At 45.2% G+C, this 18,852-nt stretch overlaps 1 protein-coding gene across 1 annotated transcript in view; it reads left to right on the forward strand.

Annotated features, from left to right (window-relative positions):
• The window catches only part of Armh3 (armadillo like helical domain containing 3), a 190,533-nt gene that overhangs the window by 154,011 nt on the left and 17,670 nt on the right, over positions 1-18,852 (forward strand). The window contains exon 22 of the mRNA XM_050146060.1: positions 7,084-7,162. Coding sequence (XP_050002017.1) covers positions 7,084-7,162 — 79 coding nt within the window. The remainder of the gene's footprint in view (positions 1-7,083; positions 7,163-18,852) is intronic.

Raw genomic sequence — 18,852 nt, forward strand, 5'->3', positions numbered from 1 at the left:
TCTGTGGCTTTGGAGCCTGTCCTGGCACTAGCTCTGTAGACCAGGCTGGTCTCGAACTCACGGAGATCCGCCTGCCTCTGCCTCCCGAGTGCTGGGATTAAAGGCGTGCGCCACCACCGCCCGGCTCCAAAACATAAGTTTTAAACAGCAGCATATTTATTTATTTATTTATTTTTTTTTTTGGTTTTTCGAGACAGGGTTTCTCTGTGGTTTTGTAAACAGCAGCATATTTATATCAGAATGACTGTTATTTACAATATCTTTAAGACTATGAAAAGCAGTATGAGAGAGAATTTTGTTAACTTGTAGCTTATTGAAATTTGTTTGGTGAGGTTGTCCTTTTAAATGACAAAACCTCAGCTCTCAAACTGCATCAGAGATCTTGGAGAAGGATACAATTTTACTTGAATTATTGATTAAAAAATGACAGAGTACTTACTTGGTTGGCACCTAGAGCTACTCCTCGGGGTCCTCCATTGTTGGTGAGGGTCGTATTTGCCTTTTGCTGTTTAGTGCAGGGCCTGCCAGGCTCCAGAAGATCCTGTGGGCTAAGAAGTCTGTAGGAAGACAAGCCTACCTTGACTCGAGAAACTAGAATGTTAATTTCAGTGATTCTGTCCACTGCCTGGAGATCTTCAGTTTAGATGAAAGACAGTTTTGCCCAGTGGTCAGCACTTGGCAGTTGAAGCAAATTGCGGATGGACATTGTTTTGTGTCTATTTGTCTTCTGTCTTCTTTGGAGGAAATAGAGTGCTGCTGCTAGGAGCCAACCTGTCTCTCTTTTTTTTTAAATATTTATTTATTATGTATACAATAGTCTGTCTGTGTGTATGCCTGCAGGCCAGAAGAGGGTACCAGACCCCGTTACAGATGGTTGTGAGCCACCATGTGGTTGCTGGGAATTGAACTCAGGACCTTTGGAAGAGCAGGCAATGCTCTTAACCACTGAGCCATCTCTCCAGCCCCCTGGATCTTACTTCTTACTATGTAGCCCTGGCTTTGAATTCACCGCAAGTCTCCTGCCTCAGCTTCCGAGTGTTGGATTGCGCTATCATGCTCAGCTTTCCCCCCTTGTTTTTATACGGGAGATGAGGTCATCCAGGTTGGCCTCTAAATCACTGTGTAGCCTGGGATGGTCTTACACTTTCTGACCCTCCAGCTTCTACCTCCTGAGTGAGGAGATTACAGGCGTGCACACCGTGCCTATTTTTCTTTGTGTGTGAGTGCATGTATATATGTACACATGTGTGTGAGTGCATGTATGTATGCACACATGTGTGTGAGTGCATGTATATATGTACACTTGTGTGTGAGTGTGTGTATATATGTACACATGTGTGTGAGGGCATGTATATATGTACGTGTGTGTGTGTGTATGCAGGTGCACATGCCAGAGAGCAGCATCAGCTGTCATCCTTGGTTACTATTTTTTTTTTCTGAGAGTCCCTATCTCTCAAAGGAGTCCCAAAGGATAGGCTGGCCGCTGAACCCAGAATCCTCCTGCTTCTAAGTTCTGTGTACACTTCCATGTCTCAGCATGTTTTTAGGCTTACTTATTATTTTACATCTTATTCCATCCATCTATTGTGTATGCTTGTGTAGGTGTATATATCACAGCGCATGGAGGTCCAAGGACAACTTCAGGAAGCCAGTTCTCTCGTTTACCACGTGGGTCCTGGGGCTTGAACTCAGGTCCTCAGGCTTGACAGCCTTTATCTCCTAAGCCGACTCATTGGCACTTTTTGAATTAAAAAAGAGAAGAGAGAGAGATTTCCTTTTAGTTAGTTAGCATGTGTGGATGAGTGACATTTGTTTAGTTAGTTAGTTTCTGTAGATGGGTGACACTTGTTTGCAGGTGCCTATGGAAGTCAGAAGAAGGTGTCCAGTTCCCTGGAGTCAGAGTTATGGGTGGTTTGAGCACCCTAATGTGGGGCCTTTGGAGGAGCAGGAATCATTCCTAACTGTGATCCATTTCTCCAGCCCTATAGCCCAGCTTAGCTTTTCTTTTCTTTTCTTTCTTTCTTTCTTTCTTTCTTTCTTTCTTTCTTTCTTTCTTTCTTTCTTTCTTTCTTTCTTTCTTTCTTTTTGGAGAGAGACTTGTTCTCACTGGGTAGCTTTGGCTGTCCTGAAACTCACTCTGTGCACCAAACTGGCCTCCTCGAACTCACAGAGATCCACCTGCCTCTGTCTCCCGAGTGCTGAGATTAAAGCACCGCCCAGCTGTGGTTGGACATTTTATCTTATTCACTTTTCAAATTTTATTTATTATTATTGTGCATGCGTGCACAATGTGTGTTGTGGCTGTGCCTGCCGTGGTGAGTACCTGGAGGTTAGAGGACGATATCATGGGATTGGCTCTCTCCTTCCATCTTTCTGTGGGCTCTTGGAATCAAACCTAGATGTCAGGCTTGCCTCGTGGGGTGTTAGGCCCTTGTAACTGCTGAATCATCTCTGTGGCCCTGGTTGTAGAGTTTGTATTCCCACCAACAAAGGGTAGCCTCCACCAAGGGCACTTTCAGCTCAAGGTCAAGGTCATTGACCTCAGCTCCCAGTGCCACCCTTAGTGTGACCAGAGGTTACAATAACTGGTTTGCCTGCAGCTGCCCTGGCAATCTACTGGACCCTCAGGCTACTTCTCATGGACAGACACCCAGCTGGCCTGCCTTCCTTCCTTCCTTCCNAGAGAGAGAGAGAGAGAGAGAGAGAGAGAGAGAGAGAGAGAGAGAGAGAGAGAGAGAGAGAAAGGCGGGAAGAGGAGAGGAAATGTTGCCTCTTCTGGGGAGATACGGAAAAGGAAAAAGCTCAGGCTGGAAGGAAGGAAGATCGCTTGTTTTGGCGGACAGGGGAGGGAGTAAGCAGGGCTTGTCTCCTAAGCACAGCACTCTGGAACCTCAGTGCATTTATTATACAGAGCTGAACAGCATAGAACTGAACAGGGAAGTGGGTTTTGCATGCAGATAAACATAGGAGGCAGGATTCACACGAGTTGAATAAGGGAGGTAGGTTCCACTAATTTCGGTAGGAACAGTCTCTAAGGGACTATCCAGGCTGTAGATATCTGGGGGGAACTATGGTGAGCATCTTCTGTACACACAATCAACCCAGGGGGTGTTATACCCAGATCACGGAGTCCCCCCAAAAACCAAGTAGGAGACCAAGTCCTGAATGTAAAAGCAAAGAGCCTTTATTCTTACATAAGTTTGCAAACTCTGACTCGCTGTGTATCCAACATATTGGAGTGATCGGAGAGCCCCAAATTCAGTTGGGGTTGGGTTTTTATAATAGCAAAGGTAGGGATAAGGGATTTCTAAGGTTCAGGACCCCGGGTTGGCTGACATTTGTCTAGGGGCGTCCTGGTGAAAAGCAATGGGTGTGTGCTGGCAGGTGATCCTATCTACAAGGGTTGGAACATTAGGAATTTCCTTTGGATGGTCTGTTCCTGGGTGGTGCCTGGGTGGTCTCGGTTTGTGTTCTTTCTTAGAACCAGGTATTGCCTTAGGGTAAACTACTGAAACTGGGGCCTCTGCTGAGCTTGTCACGGCTGGGTCCTGCAGTAGCAAAGGAAAATGTTGTCTTTCACCATGGGGTCCTTGACATGGCCATGCCCGTGTCAATGATACACATCTCACAGGACCTCAAACACCTAGGGCTTCCTCTGTTCCCCACAACACTATACAGTAAAGACTGAGCTTTTTCCTCCATATATCCAATTGTAGGTGTACAAGAAGCCTGTTCTGTGGGGCTTTCACAGGAGCCAGGGCACTTGGAGCAGGAGTAGGAGCTGAAGGCTGGCCTGGAGCTGGAACCTTGGCTATGGTTTAAGCCTTGGACTATAGTTAGCAAGAGCCTGTGACTCAGGAGCATGCAGCCTCAAATGTGCTTCACAAGGTTGGGTGAGCCATGACAACAGGCTGACAGCTTGCAGCTGGGGCCTCTGGCATCCTGGCTTTAACCACCTCAGGATCACAGAGCTTTGATGGCCTCTGCACGTCCACTTCCTTAGCCTTGTTTGACTGCATCTTCCTCAGCCCCTTTTGTGATGTTTATTAGCAAAGCACATGCATGTTCCTTAGGAACTTGGGGTCAACGCCCTTAAGAGAGTCATGTCTCTGTGACTGGGGTTTCTGATGCCATTTCTGTGCCATTTTCAGGATTGGTTGTGTGTGGTGTGATCCTTGGACTCCTGAAGTGCCTGGGACCAGAAAAGAAAACCAGGGAAAACTGGGTCTCTCTCTCTCTCTCTCTCTCTCTCTCATTTTTCAAGACAGGGTTTCTCTTCGTAGCCCTGGCTGTCTTGGAACTCACTCTTTAGACCAGGCTGGCCTCAAACTCCACCTGCCCCCCAAGCGCTGGGATTAAAGGCATGCATCACCACTGTCAGGCCCAGGGATATTTCTTTATTCTTTATTATTATACTTTAGAAATTCTCTCTCTCTCTCTCTCTCTCTCTCTCTCTCTCTCTCTCTCTCTCTCTCTCTCTCTCTCGGTTTTTTGAGACAAGGTTTCTCTGTAGCTTTGGAGTCTGTCCTGGAACCAGCTCTCATAGACCAGACTGGCCTCGATCTCACAGAGATCAGCACGCCTCGAGTGCTAGGATTAAAGGCGTGTGCCACCACCGCCTGGCCTGTGTGAATGTGTTAAGCATCTGTGTAGGTTCATTCACCTACGTGGGCACATGTGGAGTCCAGAGGTGAACATCAAGATGTTTTCCTTAGTTGATTCTCCACTTTATATTTTTTTGGATATTTTTGTTAATTCTTTGAGAATTTTATACAGTGTATTTCAGTCATATTCACCCCACACAATTCTTCCCTCTGACTCCTCCCAGGTCCATTTCTACTTCCTAATACTCCCTAACTTTGCATCTTATTTTTCTTTTCTTTTTTAATAACCTATTATTAATTATTAATAACACTGCACTGCCCATAAACTCCTGAGTGTGAGGCCATTACTAGAGTGCGACCAACTTACCAGGAGCACACCCTTAAAGAAAATTCACTCTTCCTCCTCCAGAAACCACCACCTGTCCCCAGCTCCTCAGTTGTAGTGGGGACTCATGAGCCCCTCCCATTCCATGCAGGAAAGCTGAATGGCTGGGTTTTATGCAGGCAACTCCAGCTGCTGCGAGTTCCTGGGTGATGTGGTTCAGACGATGCTGCTTGCTGTGCTCGCTCTCGTTCTCCCTGATCTCTGGCTCTTAGAGTGTTTCCACTCCTTCTGCACGATGGTCCCTGAACCTTTGGAGGGGTGTGCTATAGATGTTCCATTTGTGGCTGAGCTCTCCATTGACCCTGATGCCCTGTGCTTGTCTGCATAGCCTACCCCACCCTCTATCACTCACTTCTCTAGTGAAGTCTGAGAGCTATACTAATCTGGGGGTAGAGAGATACAGATTTGTAGGGCAGTTTGACCTTAAGTCCATTTTACCCATTTTTCAGAATAATAGCGGTAGGGTTCATCCTGGGACTTGTGAACTCTCCAGTCTTGGGTTCTTGGTTAGACTTACAGTATTGGACCTATGTTTCCTTTTGTGGAGCAGGCCACACAGAGCCAAGCAGAAAGGAGTTGATTATCCCTGTGACATTCCTGTCACTATTGTAACCATGGGAACCTAATTTTAAAATACCTCTCACTGAGCCCAGAGTTAATTATTTCTCACTACACTGACTGATGGCCAGCCCCCTGTCTCTGCACACACCCAGTACTGAGGTTTCAGAAGCACACAAGTATGCTCAGCTTTACTGCTGGTGCTGGGGCTCTGAACTCAGATTCTCACATTTGCTTAACAAGCACTTTCCCCTGGCTCCCCAGAGATTTTTTTGAGGTAGATTTAATAAGATGTGGTGACTTTGGATGAGCACAATTGATCAGGGGAAAGTGATGCTCTGACTTTGGGTTCAAGGCCTGGAATTTAAGTTTTGGTTTGGATCTACACACTAGCAAGCTTGAGAACTGAACGTCAGCTTTGGTAAAGCTTAGCCCTTTCAGTGCCGGTTCCTCTCGTGTTGATCCAGCTCCACCGAGTACCCATGCCATACACCTCAATCTAACTGGAACACCACGCCCCCTAGTGGACAGTCAGCGCCTGGGTCCTTTTTCATCTCGAGGAATCTGAGCATGACTTGTTTTTTTACTTGTGTGCTTTTCTCTGTAGCTCATTTCCACATCAGAAGTGTTTGACTGAATTTTCCAGTAACTTTTTTGGGGGATTGTGGTGGTTTCAAGACAGGGTTTTTCTGTGTAGACCAGGCTGTGAACTCAGAAATCTGCCTGCCTCCCCTCTGAGTACTGGGATTAAAGGTGTGCATCACTCTGCCTAGCTTCGGTGACTTGTTAAATCCTTCCCATTTCAGTTTCCTGTACGCTCTCATTGTAACCTCATGTTTAGGAAAAGGGTGGTTACCCTTGTTCTAATGCTATGATAAACACCGTGACCAAAAGCAACTTGAGGAGGAAAGGGTTTATTTGATCTTAGAGCTCTCGCAGACCATCCCATCAGAGCAGAGTCAGGGCAGGAACTCAAGACAGGAATCTCAGGACAAGAACTGGAAGAGACATAGAGGAGTTCTGCTTACTGGTCTGCTTAGCTTGCTTACTTGGCATGCTTCTCTTTCAACTTTAATTTTTATTTCTGTGTGTGTGCCAAGTGCATGAAGTGTCCTAGAAGGCCTGAGGAGGGTATCAGATCCCCTGGAACTGGAGTTAGAGACAGTCGTGTGCTACCCAGTGTGGGTGCTAGGATCTGAACCTAGGTCCTTTGTAAGAACAGCAGGTGCCTTTGGCCATTGAGCTGTCTCCAGTCCTTCATCATTCTTTCTGTAGTTTTAAAGACCACCTGTCCGGGGCTGCACTGCCCCCCAGTGTCAGGGTTCCTCCCACATCAATCATTAATTAAGAGTATGCCCTTTAGACTTGCCTACAAGCCGGTCTAATAAAGGGATCCTTCCCAGTTGAGTTTCCTCTTCGCAGATAACTGTAGCTTGTGTCAAGACAAAAACTAACCCAGGGCGCACTCACTCCTGATTAACTGGATGATCATTGTCTTCCATCTGGGACCATGTTAATGTTAATTCTTTATTTCAGAGCCATCATCAATCACTTTAATCCCAAAATTGAGTCCTACGCTGCTGTGAATCACATATCTCAACTCTCGGAAGAACAGGTAAGTCAGTCCTCTCTGCGGAATGGCCTCCCTGGTGCTGTCTGCTAATGGGATCCTGTGACTGAGCTCCAAGCAGGGTGGTAAAGCCAGGCTGCTGAGAAGAGTTAGTGCAAGATTGCTTGCTGATTCTTTAAATAGAGTAATACCTTCTTCATTTGTGCCTTCTGAAGGATTTGTTTAATTATATAGAGAATATGAGGTAAAATTTGACGAGTTACTGTCCTGTGGTGGGTGACAAAATATTACTTTTTAAGCTCTCAACCAGTTGTTTTGATTTCTGAAAGTCAGAAATGTCAACATGATGTGCCCACCTGTGATCCTTGCACTCGGAAGGTGGAGGCAGGAGTTCAGGTTATCCTAGGTTATCTTAAGCTGCGTAGTGAATTCAGGGACAGCCTGGGCTGTGTGCCACCCTGTCTTAAGAATGCAAACAAACAAACAAATACACAAATAAATAAATAAAACATGAGAACTTAGAAATGAACGTAAATTCCCGCCACAGGAAAACTGAAGGTGTGTGCTCATTGAAGCACCAGCTCTCATTGAGATAGTTTTTCTTTAGTGATTGAGTTCTCTTTCCCTTGGACAGTCATTTCTGGGCAGGTTTCCTGTGGTATTGTCTGTGTTGAAGATAGCCTCATACATTTGTTTACCTGAGGTCTGGCCTGATTTTCCCTTCTCCCTTATTGCCTGTATTCAGCTCTATGTTGTATAAAAGTACAAATGGGGCTTCAGCATGGCGTGGAGTTGAACTAGCATTCGTTCTGAGCTTTTTCTTCTTCATTTTTTTTTAAATAAGTGGGGGTTTTTATTTGTTTTTTGGAAGACATGGTTTTGTTTGTTTGTTTGCTTGTTTGTTTTTCCCCCAAAACAAGGTTTCTTTGTGTAGCCCTGGCTATCCTAGAACTAGCTCTGTAGATCAGCTGGCCTCAAATTCATAGAGATCTGCCTGCCTCTGCCTCTGCCTCCTGAGTGCTGGGATTAACAATGTATACCACCACTGCCTGGCTTAAATAAGGATCTGTATTAGAATAATAATTGATAAGTGCATAACTTTATATAAAAGTACTGTTTACAAAGGAAAAAAATACATAAAACCAGGGTCATATAGCCTAATTTAGCTCATATAGCTGAATTCACTGTGTAGGTGAAGATGACCTTCAGCTCCTGGCTCTCTGGCAGGTATGCCCCACCTTGCTGTTTCATTCAGAGACTTTTGAGTCTTGTATCAAAGGCACAAAATAAGATGATGAGGAGATGGCTCACTTGGGTGAAGTGCTTGCTGCTCAAGCCTGGGAACCTAAGCTTAAGCCCCAGTATGCACATAAAGAAGCCTGTAATCCCAGCATAGGAAGGCCAAGGTAGATGGATCCCTGGAGCTTGCAGGCCAGCCAGTCTAGTTGCATAGGTGAGCTCTAAGTTCAGTGAGAGGCATGTGCACACGTGCGCACACACAAAGTAGAAGCAGTTGGAAAAAGACATTGGTTATAAACCTCTGTCCTCCACACACGCTTACTTGCTCTACATAATACATACATAAATACCTAATTCTCTTTCTTGCTTCCCATCGTGTTGAAATATGAGCAGCAGGGCTTCGTCCCCAGCACCCTGGCCGCCTGCTAGCTCATGCCCAAAATAACAACACACAAACTGTATTCATTTAAAGACTGCTTGGCCCATTTCTCTCTAGCCTCTTCTAGGCTAATTCTCACACCTGGATTAGCCCATTTCTAATAATGCGTGTAAGCACCCCAAGGTACGCTTACCAGGAAGATTCTAACCTATGTCCATCTTGGGTCGGAGCTTCATCGTGTGTGCCTCAGAGAGCAGAGCTATCGGGAGAGCGGAGCATGGCGTCTCTGCTCCAGAGCAGAGCTGTCGAGTCTGAGCTCACTTCCTCTTCCTCCCAGCATCCTATTCTGTTTACTCCTCCCATCTATGTTTTAACCTATCAGGGCCAAGGAGTTCCTTTATTGCTTAACCAATGAAATCAACAGATTGATATATGACACTCCCACATCACCATCGTTCTCAGTTGAAAAAGCCAAGGAATAAATTCCAAACTAGTGAAACTATGTGTGTTCTGTTCTTCCTTGCCAGTGCATCACTGTAGCTCTTGTGAGTGTTTTACTGGCAGGACCAGTCAGCAAATGTATTATGACCATGTGTTCCAGTGTTCCTGTTCAGTTCACCCAGCGAGGCAGTAGGCAAGGCAGAGCCTTCTCAGTACTCCCCCCAGTGGCTCTTCCTGCAGCCAGATGGATAGTACTCTATTAATCTGTCAGTTGTTCCCTTTGAAATATTTGTTCTCTTTTGTGAAGCCAGCTGTGTGACTCCATCCCCATACTTAAAGCCGCCTTTATAAATGGCTTTCATTTTCTTTTTTTCCTCTGCCTATAGAGCAGAGCAGATTCCTGTTCTTTTGTACTGGAGCTGTCTGTGAGGTATTTATTGATGCTCCCTTTTCCTGTGGACCAGTTCATGATAATTCTACTGTGTCGTTTTTAGACAGAACAGTCCGTGTATTATGTTCTGTATGTTAATGGAAGGAGATGCTCCTACCACTGTCATTCTGCATAGCCTGAAAGCTACGTGCAGTGTTCACCTCAGCAGCTTGGGAAGGTCAGCCGCGGGGTTCTCTCCGAGTAGCAGCCGCCAGCCAGTGATAAAAGCCCATTGCAGTGCATGAGGAAGTCAGAAGAGGAAAGATTAACAAAGTTATCCTCACCCTCTTTCATCTTCTTTCAAGGTTAAAAGTGGCAAATGAGGCAGTTCCTAGGGAAGGGAACTCTGTTTATTCAAGAATGGGGAAGAGGGCTGGGGCTGTCGTGCCAGGTAGAGTGCTTGTGAGTGCTCACCTAGCATGTAGGGAATCCTGATTTCGTGCCCCAGCACCACTACGGTGGGAGGAGTCCTCATGTAAATAGTTACACGTAGCTGTGACACTACAGAAGACAGTCAGGATCACAGGTGGAAGCCAAGTCTAATCTCTGCACTCATAGAGTTATCGTGTGCTCATGGGCTCATTACTGCTAGCAGGATGCTGTTATCCCAGGACTCTGCTCTCAAAATAGTTGTTTCTCTTCCCCAACTGCTTCTGAGGGCTGCTAAGGATAGCACTATAGCGCACTTGTTTTTATCAGATTAGAGGCATTTGACTGCCTGTCTATCTCCAACATGTAGAGTGCTTCTCTCCCTTCACTTAGGAACATTAATGCTGATGTCACAATGTCAAGAGTATTTGCAGCTTCCCAAAGAGCTGGGTTTCAGGGTAGTAAGGCCCTGCAGCTGGTAGCAGCTATTCTTAGTAGGGAGGGAAAAGAAAAAAAAATAAAGCAAAACAGGATTAAAATCCCTAGCAGATTCTAAATACTTCTATAAGGTAAGACCTAAAGCCTGTTAATATATGTTAGCTGGGGTTTATAGCATACAGTAAATCAAGCAGATAGGACAGACCCTTTGCTAGCCCTGCCTGCCCAGCTTGTCATTTTGTTCCTACAAAGATTTGTGGATTTTTTTTAAAAGACAGGCTTATACACTGTAACCTAGGCTAACCTGGGACTCACTATATAGCCCAGGCTGGCCTTCAGTTCCTCTTGTGTCAGGCTCTTAGGTGCTGGTATTAGAGATTGGAGCAACTGTGACCACCTAGATTTGTGAAGTTTTTCTAAGTTTACGTATTTTTATAATTTAAGTGCAAGTCAGTCTTTAGTCACTTGTCTCTCGAGCAAACAAACAAGAAAACAGTTTCTCTATATAACCCTGGCTGGCTTCACTTACAGAAACCCACCTGCCTCTTCCTCCGTAATGCTGGATTACAGGTGTGCACCCAGAGTCCCATCCTAATTCTTTGCTTTTGATTCAGTCACAAACAGTAAGGGCCTATCGATGCCAAGCACATTGTGAGGGCTGACGGGCAAACCTTCCTCTTTTTTTTTTTTTTTTTTTTTTTCGACATACACCTTTTTTTTTTAAATATTTATTTATTATGTATACAATATTCTGTCTGTGTGTATTCCTGCAGGCCAGAAGAGGGCACCAGACCCCTTTACAGATGGTTGTGAGCCACCATGTGGTTGCTGGGAATTGAACTCAGGACCTTTGGAAGAGCAGGCAATGCTCTTAACCTCTGAGCCATCTCTCCAGCCCAAACCTTCCTCTTTTTAAATTGTCGTTTAAGATTTGCCCCAACCACACTGAACCTTATAGAAGAGAAAGTGGGAAGTACACTTGAACACATTGGCACAGGGAACCACTTCCTAAATATAACCCCAGCAACACAGACACTGAGAGAAACAATTAAAAAAAAATAAAAAAAATAAAAGATTTGCCATCCTAACAATGGTTAGGGTGTAGGAAACAGTTTGCTCAACAGTACACACGTGGATGCCCCAGATCTCTGAGGCTTTTCCTTCCTGCAGAACTGAAACTGTCTGAACAGCCCTGCTCCTCTTCCTGTGCTGCCTTGGCAACCAGCATTCTGCTTTCTGTTTCTGAGGCAGACAGACTATCTTCAAGCTTCACTTTCACCCCAGGGCCTAGAAGCTTGCTAAGAATTTCTCCAAATACAAAGTCAAGGATTTCCTGAGGCAGTCTTAAAGGTTGGGATATAGCTCAAAATCCAGGGTGCTGCCTCTTCACCTAGCCTACTGGAGTCTCCTGGTTAATTTTCCCAGTACACCCCCCACCAAAGAAAGAATGTTAAGAGAAAAAAAGCATTCTGCTGGAATATCCCTGGAACGTAGAAGATGCAGTCAGATCCTTTCATTTTCTATATTAGGAATTGTTGTTGTTTTGATTATTATGATGCAGTCACAATCAGTTTGCCTGTGTAGATCTTTGGGTTTTTTGGTCTTAGTGTTTTGCCTGCATGTATGTCTGTGCACCATATTCCTGCCTTGTTTTTTCAGTTGAGGTTTTATGTAGTTCAGGTTAGCCCAGAACTAACTTCCTTGTAACTGAGAATAACCTAGAGTATTTGATTCCTGTCTCTACTTCTCAAACTCTGGGATTATAGGCTTGAGCCAGCTCTGTTAGCAGTCTTTGCTGAGTTTTTTAATGATTTATTTTTATGTGCATTAATGTTTTGCCTGCATATGTGTTTGTGTGAGGATGTCAGATCCCCTGGAACTGGAGTTATAGACAATTTGAGCTGCCATGTGGGTGCTGGGAATTGACCCTGGGTCCATTGGAAGAACAGCAAGTGCTCTTAACCATGAGTCCTCTCTCCAGCTCTCTTTGCTGAGGTTTTAATTCCTACCATTTCCTTTTAAGTTTCTTCTCTCTTTAGAGCTTTGGATTTTGGATCCAGAGGAAGCCGTATAGCGTTGTATAGGACACTTTTTACATGTATTATGTGGGGGCGTGGGTGTATGCATGCTCAGAGTTAATTTATTCCTTGTAACATGTGGGCTTTGGGGGTCAAATTCAAGCTTGGTGGCAGGTATTGGTACTGGCTAAACCATCTTGACAGCCCACAGGACATTTTTTTTTAAATATTTATCTTTGTGGGTTTTTTAAATATTTATTTATTGTGTGTACAGTATTTTGCCTGCATGTATGCCTACCGGACAGAAGAGGGCACCAAATCTCATTACGGATGGTTGCGAGGCACCATGTGGTTGCTGGGAATTGAACTTAGGACCTTTAGAAGAGCAGGCAGGCATTTTTTAAAAGTATTATTACAAGCAGAGTATGGCTAAAAGCTGCTAAGTATTACTTCCGTGAACTTTCTAAATCGTTTGGTTTCTCCTGAGCCTAAGAGCCAGCACACCTGACTGCTGCAGAGTAGAGAGCTGTCTCAGCAGCTGGGAGCACTTGCTGCCCTTGCAGGACGTCAGGATCTGGTTCTCAGAGTCCATAGTGGGCAGCTCACAGCCACCTGTAACTCAGGTTTCAGGTAGCCAACACCCTTTCTTGCTTCTACAGACACCAGCAAGCATATGATACACACATGCTATATACCTGCATATACTCAAAGATACATATAAATAAAAATAAATCTCAAAAAAACTACAAATGGGATGCTGGATGTTGGTAGCGCATGCCTTCAATCCCAGCACTCGGGAGACAGAGACGGGCAGATCTCTATGAGTTTGAGACCAACCTGGTCTACAGAGCGAGTTCCAGGACAGGCTCCAAAGGTACAGAGAAATCCTGTCTTGAAAAAGAACCAAAAAAAAAAAAAAAAAGCTCACTGACTGTTGACTGTTCTTCCAGAGGACTGGGCTTCAATTCCCACACCCACCTTATTGAGTGCTCTGATTATAATTGTGCTGCCTTCCATGCCCCATTTATATGGTCCCAGTACCAGAGATCTAGCACAGGGCTTTTTGCATGCTAAGCAAGCATTGTACCAACTGAACTATATCTTTGTTCAGCATCTTAACTGCTTTTTTTTTTTTTTGAGATAGGGTTTCTCTGTGTAGCTCTGCCTGTAGACCAGACTGGCCTTGAACTCAGAGATCCGCCTGCCTCTGCCTCCCTAGTGCTGGGATTAAAGGCACACAGCACCACTGTTGCCTTCTTAACTGCTTTTAAGGTGGTGCATCTGTTTTATTCAAAAGTCTCAAGGCATGTTGCACAGCCACATGGGGGATAGCGACAGCAGGGGTCACTCGCAGGTGGAGAGGAGCTCGGCTATTATTGTGTCTGCCATTGTCAGAAGTTCCTTCGTTGACGTAGAATTTTGAAGTGGCCCCCACCTGAATGGCTGGTCTTCCTCAGCACGGCAGCTGTGAAGTCCCAGGTCAGTGCGTGGAAGGAGCAGTGGTAGAGGAGTGGCAGGCAGACTGCGGACAGACCGGGGTGTCCCCGATGGCCCGGCAGAGCAGCCCCGCCACTGGAAGTACCCTTATGCAAAGTTGTATCTCTGTTAAAGTTGTATTTGACTTGAAATATTTTTGTCCTTATTATTTTATAATAATGTATGTATGTCTGTGTACCATGTTTACACATGGTACCCATGGAGGCCAGAAGAGAATGATACAACTCTTGGAACTGGAGTTACAATTGATTTTGAGCCACCGTTAGGGTGTTGGAAACTAAACCTAGGTCCTCTGCAAGAGCAACCAATGCTCTTAAATGCCGAGTCATCTCTCCCTTAACATAGTTTTAGGACCCATAACAGTATTTTGAGTTTTTATAACAATCATAATCACGAGATAATTGCAATCTGAAAAAATAACTCACTCAGCTGAAAGGGAAGCTGGGCATAGCTTACAAATGGGATTCTGACTGTTAGGGGCAGGAGTTATGCTAGCCCTGGCAAGGAGGCAGAGACTTACTGAGTTAGGATCAGAGAAGGCTAGCCTTCCAATCTCCCTGCTTCTGCCTCCCAAGTGCTGGGATTATAGTGTACACCATGGTCTCTGTCAAGAGATGGTGACTTCTTCAGCTCAGGGTTTCATTCTTCTGAAATAGCATGTTTGCAAGGAAAGAGACCTCAGGTGGGGAGTGCAGACACGTGTGCCTGTTGGCTGCATCTGGACAGAGGCTAAAGGCCTGATGGAGTTCCTGTGTTTCCTCCACTCCCATTACCTCAGTACCTCTAAACATGATTAGATGTCATGCTGACACAGGGGCTGCATGTGTCACATCTGTAATTAGTGCAAAGAAAGTGTCCCAGGGCTGTCTGGCCTGAGCCGAGTAAGTCAGGGAGGTGGGTGACTGCCCGGGGAAATTAAGGAGAGCCACCATCACCAGTCCTTACACCAGTGCCGGCCTCTCACTAATCACCCGCTGTGAGGTTCATTATCTGGTCTCGTGACTGAAGGGCAGGCAGAGCCTGCCAGATCAATGAGTCTCAAGGCAGTAGAAAGCCCCTTGGAAGCAGGCTTGCAAGGCATGGTCTGACGGTGAGAACTGGGCAGCTTAAATTGGTTTTAAAATTGGATTTGCTCCTGAACTATAGGAGATGAAAATAGAGAAGGGAGAAGAAAAAGCAACCAACTTGCACATGTTGCATGCAGAGGCCTGCAGTCAGGAAGTGCCGCCTTTCAGACACACTGATTCCCCGGAAGCCAAGAGGTGGACTTCTACCCTCTGGATCACTTTTTCCAAACAAGTCACATTAACGGATAGTTCCCTAGGAGAAAATCGAGTTATCTCAGATAGAAAATCCTTTCCAGTGCCCAGTGGAGGAGCAGATACCCAGCACGCGTGTGGGTTGTGACAGGTTGCTCTTTGTGTGGCTCTTGGCTTTGGATTTGGATTTGGTTTTTTTTTGTGTGTGTGTGTGTGTGTTATGGGCTGCTCCCCCCATTCTTTTCTTTCTTTTCTTTTTCTTTTTTTTTTTTTTTTTCCAGCCAGTTCTTACCTCTGAAGGAAACTCTCAGGACTCTTTGGTACAGGACAGGAAATGTATGCCTGCCTAGGCTGACTCTTCCCAGATTTCTTTGTGCAGAGAGTACAGAAGTACTTGTACCAATCAATCTAGGAGCCAAATGCACTCCAGAGCTGCATCTGTCCTTGAGAGGCACAGGGTTTGCAGCACTACTGTTTGGGGATTTTTCTCTTTTGAGATGAGAACTTAGTTGGTAGACAACACCGGTTTAAACTGGTTTGTGACCTTGTGTATCCTCTTCCCAAGTATCACACAGGTGCACCCTGCCCAATGTGGCCCTTCGTTCCTTCCTTCCTCCCTTCCTTCCACCTTCCCTCCCTCTCTTCCTCCTTTTCTTTGACACGGTGCCTCTGTCTCATCTCAGGTTGACCTGGAAGTTGCTATGTAGTCAAAGCTGGCTTTGAACTCCTGATCTTCCTGCGGACACCTCCCAAGTGCTAGGAAAGTGCTAGGAATGCAGGCACAGGCCTCTATGCCTGGCTTCAGATCACTACTTTGGTGTTAGACCTTTGCTGCAGGGTGTGTATTCCTGTGGACTTCTCAGTAGCTGTGTTTGGGGTGATGCTTCAGCTCCTCTGGACCACATATGAGCCTAAGAATCATGAGTAGCTGTTGTCAGAGGCCGCTTGTTCGTCCCCGGCTGCTCAGCCCCAAAATAACCACACAGAAACTATATTATTTAAATCACTGCATAGCCCATTTGCTCTAGCTTATTGGCTAACTCTTATCTTAAATTAATCTATCTCCATTAATCTGTGTATCACCACAAGGCTGTGGCTTACTGGGTAAAGTTTCAACATGTCTGTCTCCAGCGTGCCTACATGGCTTCTCCCTCACTCTGACTCCTTTCTCCCAGCATGCTGTTTAGTTTTTCCCGCTTACCTAAATTTTGCCCTATCAACAGGCCAAGGCAGTTTCTTTATTCACCAGTGGTATTCAGAGCATGCAGAGGGGAATCCCACATCATAAACCTACCTGTTCTCAAACCTCCTATGAACTGTGGCGTCTTTACAATTCCACAAACAATTGACTGAAACTTAGAGTGAGTTTCCTCTTGAAGAGCCATTGTCATCCAGGACATTAATCATTTCCTCAGTTTTATGGAAAAGGCAAAAGCAGGACCTTTATTGACAATATTAAAGGTAGGAGTTTGTACATTTCTGAGCTTGAGAAGGGATCCTGTGTGTCAGGTCCAGGCAAGTACAAGCGATAGTCAAGTTTCATCTGACTAGTGCCCCATTGGACAGCATTCTAGACACCATTGATTCATCAGGGAAGACTGTGGGGTGGTCCAGAGATAGAAGGAGGTACAAAAGGAAAAGGATCCTCTCACTGTTGAAATATCAAGAACTTGAACCACATGCCAATCCCAAGCATTCTTGTCTAAACCTGCAGTGGAATAATGACAAAACGAAAGGCAAGCTTTCACCTGAGGCTGTGTACATTCTAATACTAGTCATGGCAGTTTACTGAAAAATTTATTTTTATTCAACTTTGTTGAAGTATACAACACACAGTGTGTAACCAGCTACTGCAGTCCAGATGCGGAGCATCTCCTCTAGGCTGTGACTGTCTGCAGCTGCAGCTCTGAGGAGGCTGAGCAAAGGATTGGCAGAAGTTAAACAAAAGCAAAAGGGAGTCATGAGATGGCTCAACAGATAAAGGTTCTCGTGCCAAGTCTGATGACTTTAGCTCTATCCCATGATGACCCACATGGTAGAAAGAGAGAACACACGCACACACAAAAGTAACTAAATACTCTTCTCAGGTGTTAATTTGGTCTTGAAATCATAGTATCTGAGTAAATTATTTTTTAGAAGTAAAGCAGAGCACAGAGATTAGGTCCTAAAGTATTTGCTGCACATGAATGAAAACCCGTGTTTGATACCCAGCACCTACCTAAAAACCCAGGTGTAGTGATGTCTGCTTCTAACCTCAGCATGGATGGCTTGCTGGTCAGTGAGCCTTCCCGTGTCAGGATTCCTGGGTCCCAGTGATGAGAAGCTGTGTCACAAAGCAAGGTGGACCTAGTGTTGATCTCTGGCACATACCTGTGCACAAATACAGCCACACAAAAAAGCACACCACTGAAGACTTATGAAACATCTTCATCACCCCAGAGCATCACACTACCCTGCAGACTAATTTTACTCTGTGTCTGTGCCATAGCAAACACTTGTATTTGTGTTATTACAGATGTGACTTGTCTCCTATAGACCTTCCTACAGTGTGCTTTGTGTATGACTTTCCCTCGGGAGACACGAACAAGTGTATACTCAACCCAAGTGAGACACCACAACAGACTTGTTAGGGGCACGTGCAGAACATGGTGCCTCAGGCAGCTCCATAACCAGAGAACTCAGAGTCTTCTCCAGCATGGGTGACTTCTTACAAAAGTTGCATCACTTGGAGTTGACTCCCCAGTGTCTCCCAGGCACATCTTCTGCTTATGGGACCTCGGGAAGGAGCTCTGTGGTTTTTAGCTTTCCTAAGTGTCATGAGTGCATCTTCCCCCTGGGGGCAATGCTTCAATTCAGAGGAAACAGATAAAAAAACAGTGCCCTGCACCATGTGGGTCTGACTTCTTCCTAAGATTCAGAAAAAAAAAGTTCAAGGTCACCCTTTGCTATGTAACAAGTTCGAAGATATCCTGTATAAATCTTTACCTAGTCCTAGTAGTACATGGTTTCGACTTTCATTTTCTTCCAGACTTTTTAAAAATTACATTTGTTTGTCTGTTGTAGGTGGAAGGGATGTTTGTGTGTGCCAAGCATGTGTGTAGAGGTCAAAGAACAACTTGCAGGAATCAGTTCTGTCTCTCCGCCATATTGCCCAGGGAGTGAACTCAGTCTTCACCTTGGTGACAGCCGCCTCGGCCATACTGTCAGCCCTCCTCGAAAAGTCCTTAATTCAGATAATTCAGGATTTTACACTTAGAATGTCAAGGGGTGTATGTTTGTATACTTATTATATAGTCAAAGTAAATATTTGTCTCCCCTCAAATACCCAGTTCCATCGCCCTCTCTTCAAAAAGCTGATCTTTCCCCCATGTAAATGCCTTGAAGGTCCAGATCCAGCTCAGTTGGTAGAATGCCTGCATAGCATGTTCAGAGCCTTGGGTTGGATTCCCAGCATTATATAAACCTGGTGTGGCACCACACACCCGTTACCCCAGCACTTGGAACGTGGAGGCAGGAAGATCAGGCGATCAAGGCCATCTTGGACTACAGAGTAATTTGAGACCAGTCTTGTGTGAAAGCTAGTCTGAAAATGAAATGAACAAATGAATGAATAATAGATAATTAATTTCAATGTTTTGGTGTGTTAAAGTGTCTGTTGATCATGC

Source organism: Alexandromys fortis, unplaced genomic scaffold (assembly GCF_014885135.2).
Source record: "Alexandromys fortis isolate MF-2015 unplaced genomic scaffold, M_Fortis_MF-2015_v1.1 scaffold_16, whole genome shotgun sequence".
Taxonomy (NCBI): Eukaryota; Metazoa; Chordata; class Mammalia; order Rodentia; family Cricetidae; genus Alexandromys; species Alexandromys fortis.